Genomic DNA, 24,042 nt, shown 5'->3' with positions numbered 1-24,042 from the left:
TCCAGCACATTTTGGAGCCAGTCAATCACTCCAAAACTGTAAGTTAGGACAGGAAGAAAAAATTGGTGTACAGCTTGGATTTTGTTCCTAGATGTCAACGCTGTTTTCAGGATTCATTTAAGTATTCTAAAGTACTCCTTATTAATTTTATTTGGATTTCTTCATGTTTTTTGTTGACCCTTCACCAGTTTCCAAATATTTACACACTCCCTTTTACTCATTCTTCTACATCACGTTATTGTCCCAAACTGATGTTTTCTTGGTGATTCAGTTTTTCTGCTTTAAAGATTGCTTTTACACATATAACAAGACTAAATTACATTCTTTTATCATATGAAAAAGGTCTGACAACTTGCAGTTGTGCTTTCAGTTCCTCCTCTGATGAGCTAGAGAGTTTCAAATCATCGACATAGAGAAGATGAGAAGTCTTTGCACATTGTTTTCTAGGAGCCAAATTATAGTCATGACCTAAGCTGTTAAGTAGACATCTTAATGGATTAAGGGCAAGACAGAATAGCAGCGGTCACCCTGGAATATCCCCCCTTTGGATTTTTATCCCTGGAATAAGTTGTCCTTTATCATGGCTTAATTGCAAAGTGGTCTGCCGCTGCTGTTTCATGGTCACTGTAATGTAGTTGATCAGTCTAGGGTGTATCGTATACATTTTTAAACACTGTTTTATCCACAAATGTGGGATATCAGATGCTTTTTTGTAGTCAATCCATGCCATACTTAAGTTCTTCCCCTTTTTACAGCTCTCCACTACGACTTTAACAACAAATGATCCTTTGTTCTGTATGACTTTTATTGACCTTTTGTTCTATTGCCATAATTGAGTTTTCTTCTAAATGACTATAAACCACTGACATCAATTTCAGTGTATAATTTATACGTCATCAGAAGGCAAAGTATTGGTCTATAATTTTTAGGGTAGCTTGCAGGTTCACTCTTAAGTAGGAGCATTGCTTTTCCCATTAGCCAGGTTGGTGTCTTTTCAGGGTGTGCCTATAAATAATTCTTATTCATGGCTAAATCCTCGTGCAAAGATGTTAATACTTTTAACAAGAAGTTAGGTACTACATCTGGGTCTGGGGTTTACCAGTTAGAGGCTTTTCTTAACTTTGTTTCAATCTGTCTGGTTGTTAATCCCAATCTGGGAGAGTTTCTCAATGTTGCCAGAGTGGAGAATTGTGTTTAAGCCTTGGCAAGATCAAAATAGGCTGTGTGCATGTGGTCTTACCTTCATCCATGGCTTTGGTGACATTCTGAGAGAAGTCTACCAGGTTTAATAAGCAGGATCTTCCCTTAAAGCCAAAGTGGGTTGGGTCCAGCATTTGGAGGCCAGATATGTCTTTGTTGATATGGTCCATGATAATTTTTTCCATGGCCTTGCAGATGAGGTTGGTTAGATGTAGAGGTCTGTAGTTTCCATGGTCAGTTGATGACCCCCCTTTATGCAGGGGGATTACTGTTGCTGTTCTCTATTCCGAAGGAATATAGCCAGATCTCAAGCTATGGCTAAAGAGAACACCAGGTGGTTCCCTTAGGTCTTGTTTTAGATCATTTAGTAAACAACCTGAGATATTATCTGGTCCTATTGATGCCGTGTTTCTGGCCTGGTGAGTGCGGAGATGACCTGCACTCTACAGATACTAGGCAGAGGGCTGGTGTCAGGTATACTTTGGTATACGGTAGGTAGGGATAGGGAGGTGAAATTTGTGTTGACTCTGTCAGCGAGCAGGTTGGCGATACCTTTGGTGTAGTACGAATAATCCTATCTAAGAATTTGGCACATGGATGGGTATTCCATTTTAGACTTTGGATGTGGTTAAATAATGCTTTAGGATTATCCTTGACTAGGAATGCAATTTTAGTTTTATAATTTGCTTTATAAGCCTTTATAAGATTTCTGATTTTCTGGTTTAGGCTTTGGAGTGAACTCCTCCTTGGCAGACTGCTATCCCTCTTGCTATTGGACAAAAGTTTATTCCACTTGTTATATAACCTGTTTATACTAGTCTACCATGGTAGCTTGTTTTTAAGGGAAGATATGGTTTTGATCCAGTCAGGAACAGCAGAGTTTATGCAGTCGCTTAAGTTTTTGTACAGGACATTTGTTTACACTTCAGCATAGTGATCATTGGTGTCTGCGATTGTGGGTGGTATGAAGCTTTTTATACCATTTCTTAGTAGGCTGTAGTTAGCTTTAGTGAACTTTTTTATACATTTTTTGTTTCTGCAAGGGTGCCAGCTCCAGTAGTTACTTCAAACAAAACTGATTTGTGGTCTCACCTAACCAGGGAGGGCATCACCACAGGGAAGTATAGTGACCCCCCATGTTAAGTACTATGTCCAGAACATTACAGCCTGTAGTGGTGGTCAGACTATCTTTTCCACAGCATTTGTGTTAAAGTCCAAGAATACTCTAGGCAAGCATGTTTTTGCTCATGTATGTCCTCCACCAGTCTATGGAAGGATATTATATATCTCCCATATCTAAGGTGTTGGACTGTATAACGAGGGATTCCAATAAAATGACAGGCAGTATACTTATTCTGGTTCATGGTGGAGGATCTATAACTAGCAATGATGTGGTATGGTACTTTCCCAACAGTTAATTGGCCATGGAGTAGTTTGAGACAGTCATGCTGTTTGACCAGTCTCGAAGTGTATTTGGTTTTAATGAAGATGGATACACTTCCACCTTTGGTTCTTTCAAGCTCATTTTGAGGTCTGAACATGTAGAAGGCATTGTAGCCTTGCAGGGCTGAGGAGCTATCAGTGGCCTTGAACCATGTCTCTAACTGCACAGATATCAGCATCCTCCAAGGTGAGGAATGCTTCTAGAAGTGCAGTTTTGTATTTGTCCTCCTAGCATTAAGCAGCATGACTCAGTTTGTATTGATTCAATTTTGTTACATTGGAAAACTTGTTGTTTTGACATGGCCTAAAAAGGCACTATGGGCGAGACAAGGGCCTTTGCCAGTATCCTAAAGCCTAGGGGGACAGGTGCAGACCATCTCTAGCATAGTAGTGAGGTCTCTCTACCATATTCTCCCCAGGACTAACACCAGAAGCTGAGCCAATTGTTGAAGTCAATCATTTTTTGTTTATATTGTGGCATCATCCTGGGTGAGGGTAGGATATTGCTTAGGGCTAGAAGCATACCTGCCTGGGACACGAGTGTTCCATCACGTTTTTTTCATATAGTCCAGAGAGGAATGTCTCAAGTCATTCACTCCAACATGGACTATGACAGAGCCATAATGGTACTTGTTGAGTGACTTGAGTGCGTGTGTGATTTGTCAGTTCCTGGCACCTGATAAGCCGCTATGACCTTCTCATTGTCCATTTTGGTGAGGGGGACATCTGTGTGCTTCTCACTATGGAGTAGCCTATGACCAGTTGAGGTTTGCATGAGAGGTGAAGTGTGTGTGCTAACAACCTGTTTGATGTCTAGTTTGTTTTTACATGAGAGAACTGACTCCAATTCCACAGTGTATTTGCATCTCTCTAACATAGGGTGTTAGTTTGCTTTAGGAGTAAATGGTTGCCAGTATACATGAAGCAATTGCTTCAAGATGCCCATATTAATCAAGCTGACAGGAGAAATGATGGGAAACTGCCTGTCCATTGTAGCAGGATTTTTCTGAATCTTCTAGAGGAAAACAGTTTTTGTACTTACTTTTCTCACTTGCTTAGAGAAAAACAGCTCTTGTACTCACTTTCCTCACTTATCTAGAGGAAAATAGTTTTTATTCAGGCATGTCCAAGGGTCAGCTCCCAGTGTTCTCTCCTATCTGATGAATCTGGGCATCTTGAGGCAATGTAGAAATTGCCTCATGTACACAGACAACCCTCTCCTCCTACCACCCAGCACTACAACCTGCGAGAAATGCACTTATCTAGTCAAACTGGAGGTAAAGCTCTCTCCAACCAAGACTGAACTTGACAGTCATAAGGAGATGGTAAACATTTGCACCACACCACACTCATCACATAGTCTCACTAAATCTACACCACCAAAATCCACACATAGTAACACAAAAACATTCACGGAGGCTCTCAATAATAATCTGTCTAAGCAACAGAGACCTCCAAAGCAGAAACGCAAGCAACCTCCATACCCCAACTCAACCCAAATGACACATAACCCACAGACTCAAGTGTGCCACTCAACCACAGCCAATAAGTCAAAACAACGTACCCAACACACTAGTTATAGGTGACTCTATAGTCAGGCACACTGATGTCCCACTCACCAGGCTAAACAAGGAGAAGGTTACTGTCAGCTGCCTGTCGGGTGCCAGGATCCGCCACATAACCCATGCACTCAGGTCACTCCACAACAAGTACAAATATGACTCTGTCATTGTCCATGTTGGTGTGAATGACCTGAGACGTACCTCCCTGGACTACATGAAGAGAGACATGGAAGAGCTCTCCGGATCTTGTAGCCCAGGCAGGTATGACCCTAGCCCTGAGTAGCATTCTGCCATTGCCCAGAATGATACCACAGTACAAGGACAAAATGATTGACTTCAACAATTGGCTAAGCTTCTGGTGTCATTCTAAGGGGATCCAGTATCTGTCTGCTTGGGATGATGTGGTCGACAAACCACAATGCTTTGCCACAGATGGCCTGCACCTGCCACCCCTGGGATTCCAGATACTGGCTAAGGCTCTTGCTGCCCCTATAGTGCCTTTTTTAGGCAAGGTTCAAATAACAAATTCACCACTGTAACAGGAACAGGCAAGCAAAAATTGAGGGTAATGCTACTCAATGCTAGAAGTCTAAATCTCAAAATGCACTCACTCGAGGCACTCCTTAAAATGGAGAACATCGATATCTGTGCAGTGACCGAGACCTGGTTCAAGGCTCCAGAGAGCATCCCTGCACTACCAGGCTATAACTCATACCACACTTTTCGGCCATGTAACCTGGACCGAAACACCAAAGGTGGAGGTGTGTCCATATTCATTACGGATATCCACACCTCCAGGCTAGTTGCTCAGCATAATGCATCCGAGGTTATCCAAGTGCAACTAACTCTGGGCAAAACTGCAATCCAAATTGTAGCTTGCTACAGATCCCCCACCATGCCCCAGGATTCCCACTCCTCTTTTCTTGATGTACTGGAAAATATTAGGGTTCAGACAAACACCCTAATAATGGGCGACTTCAACTACCCCATCGTTAACTAGGAAAACTACTCGTGTACCAACTCCTTAGCTCAACGCTTTCTGGAATTCATAAACTCCAATGCCCTGGATCATCTTATCCACACCTCCACCAGGGGCAACAATATCCTAGACCTAGTCATTGCTAACATGAGTGACTAGGTGTTCCACACCTGAAGTCAACTCCTCGTTGGTCCGATCCGACCATAAGCTAACCACCCTTAATATCCACATTCCACCTCCACCCCCCCCCCCCCCCATTAAGGAAACCATGGTAAAAAATTTCTCCAAAGCCAAATTCATGCTTCTTAAGACAGAAGTAGTGAACTTCATGACACCCATGCAGATGGACAATACAGTTACAACTGCTGAATCCTACACAAATGCACTCTATAAGCACTTACACAAGTGCATGGATCGTGCTATCCCAAACAGAACCAAGACGCTATCCTCCAAAAAAAGGAAGCCAATCTGGTGGTCCCCTGCCATAAACAAACTGTACAACAGAAGGAAGAAACTGTTGCAAAAGAGAGTAAAATCCCATGAGTGGAGGAGCTCCCTGATCAGCCTCAGTAAGAAGCCGAGATCCCTTATAAGATCCTCCGAAGCTAGCTATGAAAACAAAATCACCACTAATTCTAAGGACAACCACAAAGCATTCTACAGCTATGTCAAAAATTCTGATGGCAACACTCAGATCTGCTCTGAGTTAAAGCACAATGGCACGAAAATTATAGAATCAACTGATATTGCCAACATCCTGGTAGATAGGGTTCAGTGCTAACTTTACCCCACCCCCACCCTCTAAAGGGCCCTATATTATACAGGAAGAATGCAGAGTCCCTGTAATCACAACTACGCAGGTAAAAGGTGCACTCTCTAAAACCAAAAACACAGCATCCATGGGACCGGACAACATCCCAGGCTATGTTTTACACAAACTTTAGAGCGAACTGGCTCCCCACTTAAGCACCATGTTCAATAATAGCCTCGCATCAGGCTTTGTGCCCACTGAATGGTGTATAGCAACAGTTATTCCGCTCCACAAAAGGGAGCCACCACTTATCCCGGGAACTATCGACCTATTAGCCTGACAAGCCTGGTCTGCAAAGAAATGAAACATATCGTGGAATGCAAACAAAGACATTGGTAACCACCAAACTCTGGATCCCACCCAGTTCGGGTTTGTGAAAGGCAGATCATGCCTCCTGAACCTGATCGACTTCTTTGAGGCAGTCACCAAAGCCGTAGATGAGGGTAAGGTGGTTCACACAGCCTATCTTGACCTCGCCAAGGCTTTCAACACCATCCCCCATTCTAGAATTATAGTTAAACTCACTAAACTAGGTATAAATCCTTACGTCACAAGATGCGTTGCCAACTGGCTCACTGACAGAACCCACACTGCAAAAGTTGCAGACTCCAAAACGGACCTCAAAGCAGTGACAAGTGGAGTACCACAGGGTTCCCATCCTGGGACCTCTCCTGTTTGGTATCTATTTCTCTGAAGTACAGGCTAACACAGAAGGCCTCTGGCTAATGAAGTTTGCAGATGACTGCAAATTAGGAGACATAGTCAAGTCCCCAAATGATGTGGACATCCTACAGAAGGGCCTCGCTGAGACAGATGCCTGGTGTCAGAGCCATGGCCTCAAGCTCAATGCCAAAAAGTGCAGTGGCATCCCCTTTGGTAAAATCTCTGTACCCATAAACTACCACATAGGCAGCAATCTACTTAACACCAAATGTGTGATGAGAAATGTTGGGACCCAGGTGGACAGTAGCCTCTCCTTTGATAGTCACTTCGCCACAGTAGTCAGGAAGTCCTTCTACGTGGCACACCTCATCATAAAAGGGTTCTCATCCAGGAAAAAAGATGTCATTGTTCCCCCTCTACTCGACACTCAGACCCATTATAGAGTACAACGCCCTTTTTGGAATGCACCTCGCAAGACATCTGCAGCAGCTGGAAAGGCCACAGAAGTACCTCACAAAGAGGATTACTGACCTCAAATAAATGCCCTAGACTGACCGCCTCAAAAAACTCCAGCTTTACTCCGTAGCATATCGCCTACTCCGTGGTGATCTCTGCCTAACATATAAAGCTATGTCAAACCCAGAGCTGTTGGACATGATACACCTAAAGAAATCCCAATCCCTCCAAGCTACACACTCTAGGGACCTAAACCTTGTCACCACAATGAACAGGACATGCTGGAGGTATAGATTCCTGTTCCAGAGACTTCCCATACTCTGGAACAGGCTACCCATCTATGTCAACCAAAGTTCTTCATTAGCACTCTTCAAGAAAAATCTTGATGAGTGGATGGGAAATACACCCCGGGGATCACTTCTTTGTCTCTGCTCGACAGTGGCACAGGAAAATAACTTTTTTGGGTGGCGTAAGCCAGGGAACCTTGTTGGCTAGGCTTACGTAGGCCCTTCGGCGGATAGCCTAGTACCTACCTATGAACCTATGAATGTGGTATTTGGGAAAGGAAGTGGGCAAGCTGGACTTACAAACAGCAAAAATGAAGCAGCAATTCAATAAAATGCAGTTAAAGTACAGTGCTGGCTTAAAATATACTTATTTTTCATACTTTTTTCAGTGGATGAGTTGGATTTCAGTGCAGATGCACACAAGATGTCTGGCTAAATTTGCCAAATGTTGAGCGCCTCCAATAACAGAGAGCAAACCCGGACAAATGTGAGGCTTATATACAGGCAAATTTAAACAGTTTTAACACAACTACCAAATGGAAATCCCCAAACAGAGCCTTTTTCCAGAAATCCCCAACTCAGATGGGTCTTGAGCTACACACTTCTCCCACAAGGGTGCATGGAGGCTCTCTTAATGTTAGTTGTTTGGTTTAAGAGCACAGTGATACCAAACAGTCTAGATTCAGCAGGTTTGAATCCAGCCTATTGGAAAAGAGTAACAGCACCACCTTCTGCAGAAACTGTCCGCTCTTGAGCAGCTGTGAACAGCGGAAGAGAACGCAAAGCATTTCTTACTGAGGATTTTAAACTGGAGAGGTCGGCTATATGCAAGCACTGGGAACCGCATTTACTCAAGGCACAAATGTGATGCTTTTATACGAGCAGGATGTAAGACTTTTATAAAGATAAACCCTTAGGCCAATCAGATAAAAACAAAATAAGCTATCAACCAGTAGTTTCCACCTTGAATGGATTAAATTAAGCACTCTGCTCCCACCAGAGTGCAAAAGTACCCTTCCAATGTAAAACAAACTGAGTTCAAGTGAAGTAACAAATTCTTTACAACTGAAGAATGAATTCCTGCAGTATCAGCAATCCTTGGAAATAAGTTCACTAATCCTGAGAAATGTTCACAATACACAAAAACTTTACAAAACTGAAACTTAACAAAATATTTTGGCAGACTCACTCAGATCAGCTTTTCCAGAATCTGAGGTGGTTAGGAAATGTCAGAATATTGTTAAAACAACCTAACCACAGTGTACAAACAGATGTAACAAACATATGGAGTTTCTTTAACAAGTGCAGGCTGAAAAACAGTGATAAATTCAACAAAATAAATAAATGCAACACAGAAGTTTAAATATTGCTGAAACAGTTAGAGCAAGTACAAAAAATATACTTGTATCAGCTTTGTAGGCCAGATAATTTTAAAGCAATCCAAGTGTTGTATTCACAGGTGTCCAAGCCAGGCCCACAAATGCGCTGAATAAATGAAGTGTCATTTATGTTGCGTTTGGTGCAATATTTATTGTTAATGAATTATCCTGGCACTGTGGCCAGGATTATGGCTGAGAAATGTCCTTTGACCAGTCTACCTATCCAGCTAATTATAAATAAGCAAACAAGCCAGTAATGATTTTTAATTAGAAGAAAACGTATGAAGTTGGCACCGAGTAGTATAATGGGGTTGAAGAACATAACCATGCTGTTAATATGTTTAAAAAATGGATTCCGAGACTTTTCCATGTCAGCAAATGATAAGATGCTCTCTGCAAATTCTAGAGCATGATTGGACGTTCCATGCACTTACAAAGAGATTAATAAACGTATGACAGCCAAGGATAATAATGAATGATGAAAAAAGGAGAAATGCTGGCACTTTATAATTCAGAGCTACAAGAGGAAGGATGGGGAAGGAACAATCTATCTTGGCAGGAGAGGTGAAAAATAAAATGACAACTAAAAACATCCCTGAAGGTCACATGTCTACAGTTCCCAGAAGTTTCTAATTAAATAGCTAACTGACTAGAGTCAAACAGGAAAGTACTGCAATCAGTTGCTAAGAAAAGTACTGGTTCTCAAAGCTGTACTAAAATGTTTGTGAAATGGTGACATATGCATAAAAGGGCTAAAATGACAAGTCATAAACATTCAGTGTGAGGCTTCATGACTGACACAGATTAAAAAGTACAGATATAAAACTGGGACGCACACAACTGTCAAACCTCTAAGCTTGTTATAACACTGAGTTAGCAATTATAAGGAAATTTGTCTTCCTGCACCCCCACACCCTTTTACTTTTGCATACTTACTCTGACATTACTGTATCTTGGAAAATGAGAAATTGTCTGAGATAATTCAGTCATCACTTTCTACACAGGGCTGGGGTATCACATTAATTAACACCTTCTCATGATTTGATACAACACTTCCATCTTCTCAAATAGTCATGAATCGCAGATCGCCCCTCATGAAATCAATCCATCTCTTTTCTGCACAGGCTCATTTCCTTTTACCTCCTCCCTCTCTTTCTCCAAATCTTCTCCACCAAATCATTTTCTCCTTTCTTGGACATATGCCTGATACAAGTACCTCTTAACTCCTTAACACAATAAATCTGGATGTGGTAGAATAAATTATGTTGTGTTATGCATTTTCTGAAGGATATAAAGTCTAACTCAAATGTATCATTTTTAGTGACTTCAATCCTCAGTGATTGGCAGAAAACTACAATTTTTATGAGGAATAGATCAAAATATGAGAAGATTTGGACATTAAGTAAAAATCTGGACAGCTGAGAGGTATGCTTGATGCACCAAAAATCGTTTTCTTTGACCTCTGAAAATAGAGCTATTTTGGCTTTTACTTGGATATCATTTTTTTTTTTTAATTTCTCTGAGTGTGCATTCCACCACCCAATCTCAGGCACTTCATTTCCATCATCTTTAGCTTCCTCAACTGCTCTGCCTTCACTACCCAGGGTTTCTGTACCATACAGAGATGCTGGTCACACTAGGGTTCTGTATACCTTATTTTCCAGCTTTTTTGTATTCTTTTGTGATACATTACGCCATGCAACTCTGTACTAGATGGTGGCTACAGACCCTTTTATTCCAGCTTTGGTATCTTCATTCAGACATCCTTTCTCCTCAATCAACCCTCCTAGATACTGAAGCTGTTAACCTGTACAACTGTTTTCCTTCTGTGTCACTTTTCAACTTCTTCTGATTTCCTCCATTTTCTCCAATAGCAACTGCCTAATCTAGTCTCAGGGTCATCCCTTGTGCCTTCAGTTTTGCATTCCAATCCCTTATTTACTGAAGTTTCTTTCTAGTGTCTGCTTGAAATGCCACATTGCCTGGATACAGCAACTTTGTTGACCTCTCCCCTACAACTTGCTTGTTAATTTAGCCCATCACTAGTATGACCAGTAGTGGGCACAAGACCGAATCCTGATGCACACCCACTCTCACTGTTCATACCCATGTTACCGGATCCTTGAACATAGCCTTCACTAAGTCTACAAATGTTTCAGGACCTCAGTGTCACAGGACTACCCAAGGCAGTTTTCTTAGGACATTGTCCTATGCGCTCTCCAAGTACAGGAATGTTCCAGGTTGACTCTATTCTCATCTCTAGTTTCTTCTCCTCATTGTTTCACTGGAAACACTGAGTTGGTTTAACTACATTCTGATGTGAATAAAAATTGATCTCCCATCTGACTTTCTACTACTCATTTATCTATGTGCCTCCACAGCATGTTTTTACAGTGTGACAGGGGTTTGATACCGCTAAACTGCCCATAGTTGTGAATGTCCCATTTGTTTTACACAATGGCATATTCTCAAGTTATTCTCCATACTGCTAGGAGTATCCTCAGGAGCGACTTCTCCCATGACCTACCCAACACCTTGACCACATCTGCTGTATCCGAATCTGCTGCTTTACCTAACTTTACTTTTTTGCGTGCCATTCTTATATCCTTTATCACTGTAGTCAGAGTACGGTCATTAGCTTCTGTAAGGTTTTGTCACTCAGAAGTTGCTGGAAGTACCCCTTCCATCTGTCTTTTATATCCTATAGACCGGTTTACAGGTTGTTGCTGGAATCACTTATGAATGGTGATTGCTGACTATCTTCTTTATCTTTCTGTCTTTGCATCAGACCCTGATGAACTTTTAGGACTATCTGCTGACTCGCTTTGAAAAAGCTTACAAAATGCCTCTGATGTCTTGTTCTTTGCTATTGTGAGTTCTCTATTAGCCTCTGTTAGCCACTAAGAATTCCTACTTATCGGGTTTGTCTTTTGTCTCCCATTTTGTTTTTGCACTCATGTTTTCCCTTTTGAAATCTTCCTGAATTCTGCGTTTCACCGCTGGCTTTCCTTGCACATCTTATTTCCATTGCAGGCCTGACCTTAAATCGCTTCTAAAGTCCTCGCATGCTATTCTGAGATGTCGGCATTCTTATTTGACTCCCCCTCTTTTTTTCCTGTGGTGCTAGAGCCCTGAGTATTTCCTAATTGCTTGTGCTTTCACTCCAGTCATCTTTCCATGTCTTTAGCCTTGTCTTTAATGTTCATAGAGCGTTCAGTGACCACTGCTTGCAGCCGAGTGTGGTCACCAGCGGTTTATGTTGTGGGCCAGCTGTTTTACCTTGGATGATTTTACAATGACTGATTCTACCCCAGTGCTCTTTCCTTTCTCGTAGGAAGTCTACTTGAGTTACACAATGGCCACTTTTGTATGTGATCTTGTGACCGTCTCTCTTGTTAAGACCATGCGTTTGCTACCATCAAGTCATTTGCCTAACAGAAGTACAAAATGGTCTCCTTCTTTACTGCCATTGCCCCACCCTTGTAGATCCAGGAATTCCTCATACCCTGTTCTATCATGATACGAGCATTCAATTTCCTATTAACACCACCAGCAGAGGATGAAAAAAAAATAACGTATTAGTCAGTAGTACCTTCGTGGCCCAAGAATAGTATGCTAGCCACTCATATTATACCTTCATTCTCCAAATGCGAGTGTTCCTCCCTCTCTCCTGGGTTTGGACTGCTCTTGAATTTTACCCTATAACTGCAGGATCATGACCTATGTTGGGAAAGGGCACTTAAGTTCAACAATTCGTATTTTAGCTTCATTCTTCAAACATGAGTGCCTCCCATCGGGGTTTGGATGTTTCTTGAATTTCACCCTTTAACTGCAGGATCATGACCTAAGCTGGGAAAATACATTCAAGTTCAACAATGTACCTCTTCTCCCCACTATGCTGCAGCTCATAAGTTACATTTTATTTGTATAATTGCTTGAAGCAGGAAAGTGGTGTCCACACTAGCTAAGATGCTATCATTAGGTTCCCCCCATCCCCCACTACACAACTGTCTTTTTCAGTTTCTTTTTCTGCCAAGTGATCAAGGTAGCCTGTCAGGATTTGCATCACACAAATGCCTACACTAAAACAAGATATCAGAGTATTTGTTATCTAGACATACTGGCACTGACCTGCAAGTGTTACAGTTCTGCTGCTTGGTGCATCAGTGGCCAGGTTCCACCCACTCTGCTTGGGCTCACTCTGCTCCCCTACCCCCAATTTCCACCCACCTCCAGTGCATCTAAACTTATTTTCCACTTACCATGCCCCCCAGTCATCATCATCCAATCATAATTGCCACCACATATTCCGTACTCACAATAATCCCACCCTTTACCTACTCTAATTATTTAACTATCCCTGCCTTCTTCCTCTCCTTATCCAATTAGCATACTAGTAGTCATTGCACCTCATTACACTTCTCTTATGCAATAAATTCAGCACCCCAAACCACTAACACTTGGCTCTTCCTACTTCTAAGTTTTAATGATAACCTCTCAATATCCCAAGCATGTAAAAATGTTAATCTTATATACAATTTCTCTCATACTCCTTTCTCTAGTCACTCACCTAACTTATCACAGTTGAGTATCCAACACTTTCACCTCCCATACAACATAATTTCCTCACCAATTATACACAAAACTCATTAACTCTGAGTTAGTGTCAGACCTCTATACTACTACCTACCACATTTCACACATAGGTAGTCGCATCTCATTTCTCATCCCAAATTTCTCTCAAGTATGAGAACTGATAACAAAACTCTCAAACTCACTCCTATATTTAGCATCTCATCTCAAACTTAGCTGTGATATTCATCCAAACCCTGATCACAAAACTGATCTACTTGTACCCATCTACTTCCCTACTGTGTATTAAATGCTTCCCCAAAAGGGCAAACCTACTACTCAACATGAACCTCAGGAGCATAGTTAAGGTACATGAATGCCAAGCTACTCCCTGACATTGCAGTACTAAAAGAAACCTGGCTGAAACCAGAAATAATCAACAATGAAATTCTCATCCCAGGCTATTACATACATAGACTTGATAGAAAAAAGAAACGTGGAGGTGGAATAGCCATCATTTACAAAGCTAATCTCATATTAGAACTTCTAGAACCAAACATCGCAGAATTCAACAATGCCGAGATATTGTTTAGAAAACTCAAAAATAACTCCAATAAATACCTAAACATTACAGTTCATGTATATTCCTTCCAGAAATAACCTCAATATACTTGAGGACATTCTCCACTGGATATCCTTAAGGTTTCCACAAGAAACGATCATAATGGGTTACTTCAATACTGACTGGTTCTCCTGCAACTCAGAAAACCCCACTAATTTCATTAATCTGCACTGTTTCACCCATGTAATACAGTCTGCAACCAGAATATACAAACCCACCAAAAAAGCAGTCAATTCTAGACCAGATCCTTAACAGAACTTCATATGTTTATCATACAGGCTGCCTACCTGACAGCACCAGTGACCACCTCCCAACCTACCTACTTAGGCATCATCTTAATCCCCCCCAGAAATACTATTATTGACAAATTTTCAACAAAAATGACTAATGCTCAAACCTTCATCTCCACCCTGTAATTGGACTCCACTTACGACTATCTCTAAATACTGCCGTAGATTACTTTAGTACCGCTTTTCTTAGCATAGTAAACAAACGAGCACCATGCAGGACTATAAGAGTGAAATAAAAGTATGCCCCTTGGAAAACACGAGAAACTGAAGTACTACATAAACTCAGAGATAAAACATGGGCACAATGGCATACCAGCAGAACACAAGTCAACCAAGAATACTACAGACAACTTGGAAACAAAGCAAAACAAGACAAAACAACTACTACAGTGAAATTCAGCAAAAACATCACAACAACCAACAAAAATTCTGGTTGCCATAAAAAAGCTCCTCCAACCTGGTCAACCATTAACATCAACTCCATCAAACATAAGTAATAAAGACAATATAGCAACACATTTCAACATATATTTTACTAATTCTAAACTATCCCTTTCCAAAAAAAATACAACATTACTCATCTAACCATCCCACTAGCACCCAGTGAAGCCATTGATACCTTCTCTTTCAAATCCATCCAAACCAATACCATGAAGAAATTGCTCAGCAAACATAAGCCTACAACCCTAGCAGCTTAAAACTTACCTACAGAATATCTTAAACTAACAACTAATGTCATCTCCTATCCTATCTCCATTTTAATCAACCACTGTCATGGAACACTGCATTCCATTAAACTGGAAAATATTATACATCACCACACTTCATAAGTGTGGGATCTTTAATGTACTCTCCAATTACAGACCTATAGCAAATTTATTTTCCCTAGACAAAATATAAGAAAAACGTATACATACCCAACTCTTGAACTACCTCTTATCTAACAATGTTCTATCCAACAAACGGCATGCTTTCCACCCCAATCATACCACCACCACTACTGACATTCTATATTTTACTAATACTATCAGCCAGTACTGAAATGAAGGTAAACTAGTATCTCCCATTTCCCTTGACCTGTCCAAAGCTTTTGACAGTCTCTCACCAGAAACTCCTCACTGAACTCTCTGACCTAAAGCACAGTCACTCCTGTTTTGCATTGTTCCGAAACTACCTAACTGGTCAACAACTAGCTGCTAAATAGTAACATGATCTCTCATCTCTCTTACCTGTCACTATAGGGGTTCTTCAGGTCTCAATTCTAGGACCTCTTCTCTTCAGTACTTTTACCAATAAACTTCACACTGCAACCCATCTTGACTCCGTTGTTCAATACACAGACAACTCTACACTCATCTGTGCTGCTCCCACCCTACACCAACTAAAAGATGCAAAACAATGTGGTCTCTCTCTTCTGTGGAATCCTGGCTCTCAAACTCATAATTAGTACTAAACCCAAGCAAAACTAAACTCATGCTCTTTCAACCCACAACATGTATAGATTTTCCATCTTTGTTTCTCATCTATTCTGACACCACCATAACAACTACAGTATCCCAAACAAAACTGTTAGGTGTTCTAACTGACAATAATATGAAATTTGACATACATACATCTCAAACTATCAAAAAGACGCACATTAAACTAGGAACACTATTCAGAAGCAAATCATATATCACCAACACTACCAGACAGGCAATCACAGAACCTATCTACTCTCTACTCTCCTATATGCCTCCCTTATTTTTACCAATCTAACGAAAACAGATTTATAAAAACTTGAAGCATGCTACAACAAAATAGCCAAATTTGCTACAAACTCCCCACATAGGTCTCACCACTGATCTGCTCTGCGGCATCTCAACTGGTTAGAATTACCCCACTACTTAACCTATACCAAAGCTCATCACTGCCCACAGACTGATACATCAACCAGAAAATCCCCTTCCCTCCAAAACCTACTCCAACCCTATACCAATAATCGGGTACTACGTTCCACTAATAAATCACTACTACAAATAACCAAATCCAACAATAGTGCTGGAGATTCTCTTTACTCATATCACATCGCCAAAACCAGGAACATAATCCCTCAATCTATCAGAACTACAGTTAACCCTGCTCTTCTGAAAACTACTTAAGGATCACCTATTAAACTGTTGCTGCCCATGCTCTTGCCCTGGCTAGCACACGACTTCTTGTCTATTTGCTTTCACTCTATATCCTCCCACCATTAAAGCCTCTCTGTAACATTACTTTCATGTGCGACTGTCATTCTCTTCTACTACTTCACCCCACCCAACCAGAATACTTTTCATGCCATCTGTTCCCTCCTACTCAACCCAATTTATACTGACTCCCCCCTTACTCTACCCAATTTATACCGACTCCCCCCTTACTCTACCCAATTTATACCGACTCCCCCCTTACTCTAGTTAGCTCAACCCCGAATGCTGACCTCCATACAACCCTTAATTTGCTTACTCTAATTCCCTCTCGATTTCCTTCACACTACTCCTTCTCCTACCCTTATTTCTCATCTTCCATCTGCTTTTTACATATTTCTCTCCCGTCTTACTCCTCTCTTCTCGAATTTACATGATCTCTGGTGTATTCTATTGTTAGATTATATTAACTAATGCATGTAGAAATGTGGGTTCTATCCATTTTGTTAATTTCATGGTATCTATGAATTATCATATTTTGCTATGCAATCCATTTTTGTAATCTTTGTATCTATTTTTTGATATGTAATAAGTTTTTGTAATCTTCATAGGTAGGTACTAGGCTATTGGCCATAGGGCCTGTACAAGCCTAGCCAAACGGTACCCTGGCTTTCGCCACCCAAGAAAATTATTTTCCTGTGCCCCTGTCAAGCAGAACCACAGAAGTGATCCCCGGGGTGAATTTCCTAATACCCATCCAATCATCAAGATTTTTCTTGAAGAGTGCTAATGAGAAGCTCTGTTTGACATAGATAGGTAGTCTGTTCTAGAGTATGGGAAGTCTCTGGGACAGAAATCTATTCCTCCAGCATGTTCCGTTTATTGTGGTGACAAGGTTTAGGTCCCTAGAGCATGCAATTTGGAGGGATTGGGATTTCTTTAAGTGGAGCATGTCTAACAGCTCTGGGCTTGACATAGCTTTGTATGTTAGGCAGAGATCGCCCCTGAGTAGGTGATATGTGACGGAGTAAAGCTGGAGTTTTTTGAGACTGTCTGCGTAATCCATCTGTTTGAGGCCAGTAATCCTCTGTGAGGTATTTTTGCGGCCTTTCCCATTGTTGTAGATGTCTTGTGAGGTATATACCAAAAGGGGCATTATACTCTATAATAGGTCTAATGAGTGATGAGTAGAGGGGAACAATTAACTCTTTTTTCTGGATGAGAAACCTTTTGTGATGGTGTGCCATTGTAGAAGGATTTCCTGACCACTGTGGCGAGACTACTGTCCACCTGTGTCCCAAGGTCTCATCACACTTTCGGTGTTAGACTACCGCCTATGTGCTAGTTCATGGGTACAGAGTTTTTACCAAAGGGGATGACAATGCACTTTTTGGCAATGAGCTTGAGACCATGGTTTTGACACCAGGCATCTGTCTCAGTGAGGCCCTTTTGTAGGATGTCCACATCGTTAGGAGTTTCGATTATGGCTCCTAGTTTGCAGTCATCTGCAAATTTATTTAGCCAAAGACCTTCTATGCTAGCCTGTACTTCACAGAAGTAGATACCAAACAGGAGAGGACCCAGGACTGAACCCTGTGATACTCCACTGGTCTGAAGTCTGATTTGGAGTCTGCTACTTTCACAGTGAGGGTTCTGTCAGTAAGCCAGTTATGTCACCCATTTTGTGACATAGGGATTTATATCTAGTTTAGTGAGTCTATACATAATTCCAGAGTGGGGTATGGTGTTGAATGCCTTGGCGAGATCTAGATAGGCTGTGTGAACCACCTTATCCTCCTCTATGGCTTCGGTGACTACTTCAAAGAAGTTTATCAGGTTTAGGAGACATGATCTGCCTTTTACAAACCCGAACTGTGTGGGGTCCAGAGTTTGGATTTCTCTAATGTCTTTGTTTACAAGTTCCAAGATGATATGTTCCATGGCCTTGCAGACCAGGCTCATCAGGCTAATGGGGCAGTAGTTCCCAGGGTCTGTTGTGGCCCCCCCTTTGTGGAGTGGGAGAACTGTCACGGTGCGCCATTCAATGGGTACAAAGCCTGAGGTTAGGCTATGATTGAACATGGTACTTAGGTGGGGTGCCAGTTCATTCTGTAGTTCGTGTAGAAGGCAGCCTGGGATGTTGTCAGGTCCCACGGATGCGGTGTTCTTGGCTTTGGAGCGTGAGGTTTTTACCTGTGCAGCTGTGATTACAGGAACTTTGCATTCTTCCGGTATAAAGATGGGCCCTTTAGGGGGTGAGAGGGGGGTAAAGTTAGCACTGAACCTACCTACCAGGATGTTGGCAATATCAGTTGGTTCTGTATATTTAGTGTCATTGTGCTGTAACTCAGAGCAGATCTGAGTGTTGCCATTGAGATTTTTGACATAGCTATAGAATGTTTTGTGGTTGTCTTTAGAATCAGTGGCAATTTTGTTTTTATAACTAGCTTTGGAGGATTTTATGAGGAATCTCAGCTTCTTACTGAGGCTGACCAAGGAGTTCCTCCAATCGTGGGATTTTACTCTTTTTTTTTGCAACAGTTTCTTTCTTCTGTTGTAGAATTTGTTTATGGCAGAAGACCAACAGATTGGCTTCCTTTTTTTGGAGGATAGCATCTTGGTTCTGTTAGAGATAGCACGATCCATGCACTTGTGTAAGTGCTTATAAAGTGCATTTGCGTAGGATTCAGCAGCATTCTATTGTCCATCTGCATGGGTGTCATGAAGTTTGCCACTTCTGTCTTAAGAAGCGTGAAGTTGGCTTTGGAGAAACGTTTTACGGTTGTTTTCCTAATGGGGGGTGGGAGCAGGATGTGGATGCCTAGGGTGATTAGCTTGTGGTCGGATCTGACAGAGGAGCTGACCTCTGGTGTCACCCATGTTGGTGATGACCAAGTCTAGGATATTGCTGCCCCTGGTGGGGGTGTGGATAAGTTGATCCAAGGCATTGGACTTGATGATTTCCAGAAAACATTTAGCAAAAGAGTTGGTACGCGAGTAGTTTTCCCAGTTAATGGTAGGGTAGTTGAAATCACCCATTATTAGAGTATTGGGCTGTACCTTAATATTTTCCAGTGTATCAAGAAAAGAGGAGTGGAAATCCTGGGGCATGGTGGGGGGTCTGTAGCAAGCTACAATCTGGATTGCTGTTTTGCCCAGAGTTAGTTGAGCTTGGATAATCTCGGATGCATTATGCTGAGCAACTAGCTTGGATGTGTGGATATCCTTAATGAATATGGACACGCCTCCACCTTTAGTGTTTCGGTCTGAGTTTGGTGGCGAAAGGTGTGGTATGAATTATAGCCTGGTAATCTTATTATCTATGTAATTGTTGTAAGTGTCTCTGGAGCTTTTCTTCCCAAACCTCCACTGAAAATGGGTTCATACCCAGTCAGACTTTCGCAGTAAACAAATGTCAAATAAATAAATAAATGTCCTGCTTATCTTTAAGGTCCTCCATCTGCTGCCAGAATGCACTCCAGTTTTCTGTCATCAGAACCCTGCTGTGGGACTTGGGCTGAGATTATGAATACTATCCCATCTTTACACTGGAGTCTAACTGGCATGAATTCATCACTTTATTTTATATTTGTTGACCGGGAATGTCTGACTGAGCCAATTCCTTTTTTCAGCAGAGGCCCAATGAGAAAAGCTCCAATTAATTGAAACAATATAAGTTCAGATAATACTAGCACTATAACGGTTCCATAGTAATTTAAAGACTCTAGCAAACTATACAACTTATTTGAAAGTCAACAGTAAAAACATCAGTACTGTATTAAAAAAATGTTCTATATGAACTGAGTCCGTGTTTACAGAGAAAGTAAGAGAAAAGGAAACGTAAAGGTAAAGGAAGGAGAAGGTTAAAGGTAGTGGAGGTTGGAAACGTCCATCTGGAGTAAAATAGGTCCCTCAACCCACAAATCCTGAGGACATTCCTCACTGTCTTAAGACTCTCCCTCACCATAATTCCCACATCATTTCTAGTCTGTCCTCCCTCAGGAAAAGACTCTGAATCCCAAGCCAAGTGACTTAGCTGCACTGCCCTTCCACCTTGTTTCTTGGATACATAGGATGTCCAGCTTCCTCCTTACCTTTATGTTATCCACATATAAGCTGTGCCCAGTCAATGAGCCTTTATCTAGTGTTGCAATCCTTAGTTCATGTTTAGCAGGTTGATTGGTTTTACATCTAGTTTTCACTCAACACGTAGCTGGGCAACTGAGCATCAGCTGGCCCATATTGGTCTAGTGCTGCTGGGCTTTATATACATACTGGCCATACAGGCAGATAGACATTTCCTACCATTAAAATGGATCCCTGGAGTAAAATGGGTCCCTCAACCCACTTATGAGCAAAAATTCATATCCATTTGGCAAAATTAGTCAACATAACCAAATTAACTAAAGAGATTTGAGTGGCGAGCCTTGACACAGAAAACAGCCTGTCTTCAGTGTTGCTTATCTAGAGGATATTGCACACTGGTAGGTACCACCTAGACTCTGAAACTGCCCACAACTCTGCTGAAATTTCTGGATGAGGTTTAGGTAACATCCAATATTTTTTGGTGTGGTGGTAGAACAAAGATAAGGGGAGAGAACATGCAAACTCCACACAGGGAATGGTCAGAAATGAGAAACAAACCATGTGAAGTCTGAGATAATGCACTCTCACTCTTAATATGCTAAACACAGAGCTCTGAAGAGAATGAGAGGGAGAGAAGGTTGGATGATGTGCAGACAGTGAATCATGAAGTGCAGTGGATTAGCAAGGAGGAAGTAAGGATAGCTATGAAGAGGATGAAGAACGGAAAGGTTGTTGGTCCAGATGACATACCTGTGGAAGCATGGAGGTGTTTAGGTTAAATAGCAGTGGAGTTTTTAACTAGATTGTTTAATGAAATCTTGGAAAGTGAGAGGATGCCTGAGGAATGGAGAAAAAATGTTTTGGTACCGATTTTTAAGAATAAGGGTGATGTGCAGAGCTGTAGTAACTACAGAGGGATTAAACTGATCAGTCACAGCATGAAGTTATGGGAAAGAGTAGTGGAAGCTAGGTTAAGAAGGGAGGTGATGATTAGTGATCAGCAGTATGGTTTCATGCCAGGAAATAGCACTACAGATGCAATGTTTGCTCTGAGAGTGTTGATGAAGAAGTACAGAGAAGGTCAGAAGGAGTTGCATTGTGTCTTTGAGGATTTAGAGAAAGCATATGACAGGGTGCCTAGAGAGGAGTTGTGATATTGTATGAGGAAGTCGGGAGTGTCAGAGAAGTATGTAAGAGTGGTACAAGATATGTATGAGGGTAGTGTGACAGCAGTGAGGTCTGCGGTGGGAGTGACGGATGCGTTTAAGGTGGAGGTGGGATTACATCTAGGATCAGCTCTGAGCCCTTTTTTATTTGCAATGGTGATGAACAGGTTGACAGATGAGATCAGACAGGAGTCCCTGTGGACTATGATGTTTGCAGATGACACTGTGATCTGTAGTGAGAGTAGGGAACAGGTGGAGGAGACCCTGGAGAGGTGGAGATGTGCTCTAGAGAGAAGAGGAATGAAGGTCAGTAGGACTAAGAGAGAATATATGTGTGTGAAAGAGGGAGGATAGAGGAATGGTGAGGATGCAAGGAGTAGAGGTGGCGAAGGTGAATGAGTTTACGTACTTGGGATCAACAGTTCAGAGTAATGGTGAGTGTGGAAGAGAGGTGAAGAAGAGAGTACAGGCAGGATGGAGTGGGTGGAGAAGAGTGTCAGGAGTTATTTGTGACAGACGAGTACCAGTAAGAGTGAAAGGGAAGGTCTACAAGAGGGTAGTGAGACCAGCTATGTTATATGGGTTAAAGACAGTGGCATTGACAAAAAGGCAGGAGTCAGAGCTTGACATGGCAGAGTTGAAGATGTTAAGATTTGCACTGGGTGTGACGAGGATGGACAGGATTAGGAACGAGTACATTAGAGGGTCATCCCAGGTTGGATGGTTTGGAGACAAAGCCAGAGAGGCAAGATTACATTGGTTTGGACATGTGCTGAGGAGGGATGGAGAGTATATTAGGAAAAAGATGCTAAGGATGAAGCTGCCAGGCAACAGGAAAAGAGGGAGGCCTAAGATAAGGTTTATGGATGTGGTGAGAGAGGACATGCAGGTGGTTGGTGTGACAGAGCAAGATGCAGAGGACAAGAAGAAATGGAAACAGATGATCTGCTGTGGCGACCCCTAACAAGAGCAGCTGAAAGAAGAAGAAGAGCAGCTCTCACTTCTGCAATTGATCTTTAGCAATATTAATCAGTAATATGTTGCAATCATGCCTTATGTCTGCAGTATATTATGATGTATGCAATGCACAATATCAGTAACAATGAAAACAATGTTTACATAATAATTGGACAGGGCATAAAACTATAACTGAAACAGTAAGTAAAAAAGTTCAAAGTAATAAAAGAATAGCAGCATGGGCGTACGAGATGTTAGCATTCACTTGTTAAGACTAATCATTTTAAAACGACTACAAAACACCTACTGGTAGGCTGGTGAAGGCTGTGGAGGCTTTCCATTGACAGCTTCATATAAATTCAGCAATAATTTTTCATCCCAGTAGAGATCATTAAATTTCTCAGACACTGCTCCACAGAAAGTTCCAAATGAAAGGCCCTTTAAAGCTAGAATATATTCTCCTAAAAATAAAACAATTAATTTTAATATATGTCACATAATGTTCACATTAATAAACAATACTTAAACTCATAAAGGAACTTAATTTAAAACAAACTCAGAACTTAAGGATTTTTTCCTGATACCCATCTACATGTTTTCTACATTTTTTTTCCTCACTCATTTAATTAACTCCCAACTTAGTAACTTTACTTTTCAATAGCTATCATTTTCATAGGAAAAAAAAAAACACATTTCAATACACTGCTTGCATGTTTTCAACATTCACAAGGAAAATGATGTCTGGTATTTATGCGACAGTTGTAATTGTGTTCAATAAATTATTTAGAGATTGATATGTCAGGAAATGCATCTTTATTTCAAGTTTTAAAAAAGATTCAACTGATAATTTCGTAATAGCAATGTTTTAACACGTACACAATTTTCAGCAAAACTGCTTTTCATGGAAGTGATTAAAACAAAAGTCCATCTTATAAGTTTTAGCAATTAAAAAAGTTGAGTTTTTTGAAACTTGGTAATATAATAGGACTGCTTTTTAAAAACACAAACAGGTATACTGAACATTTTTGCATTCCATAGAACATTTGTTCAAATGTAGTAGGACATATGTTTGGCTACTACACATGTGTAATGATGTTTAACATCCAAATTTAATGTATTTGTTTAACTTATTTGTACTGTCATAACCTTGGAATGGCAAGACATATGTCACTGCTGCACTAAAGATGCTGTTTACTGGTGTGGCATATGCTAATTGAATTCATAGGTTCAAGGTTAGTACTAAGCTAACTGCCCTTGCGAGCCATTTGAAGCTTAGCCAGTTATCCCTTGTGAGACACAAACCCTGCACCTTGAGTTTGTAAGGCAAACACCTTAACCATTAGGCCACCCTCCCAACCCCATGATCCTTTTATATTATCCCCAATATGAAAAAGAAATACAGAA

At 41.2% G+C, this 24,042-nt stretch overlaps 1 protein-coding gene across 2 annotated transcripts in view; it reads right to left on the bottom strand.

Annotated features, from left to right (window-relative positions):
* KNDC1 (kinase non-catalytic C-lobe domain containing 1) overlaps positions 1-24,042 on the bottom strand; it is a 1,471,539-nt gene that overhangs the window by 703,765 nt on the left and 743,732 nt on the right. For both annotated transcript variants that reach the window (XM_044056877.1, XM_044056878.1), the window contains exon 15: positions 22,946-23,099. In XM_044056877.1, the coding sequence (XP_043912812.1) occupies positions 22,946-23,099 (154 nt within the window). The remainder of the gene's footprint in view (positions 1-22,945; positions 23,100-24,042) is intronic.

Source organism: Protopterus annectens, chromosome 14.part0, assembly GCF_019279795.1.
Source record: "Protopterus annectens isolate FY-2018-M chromosome 14.part0, PAN1.0, whole genome shotgun sequence".
Classification (NCBI taxonomy): Eukaryota; Metazoa; Chordata; order Ceratodontiformes; family Protopteridae; genus Protopterus; species Protopterus annectens.
This window is presented reverse-complemented; position numbering and strand designations above follow the sequence as displayed.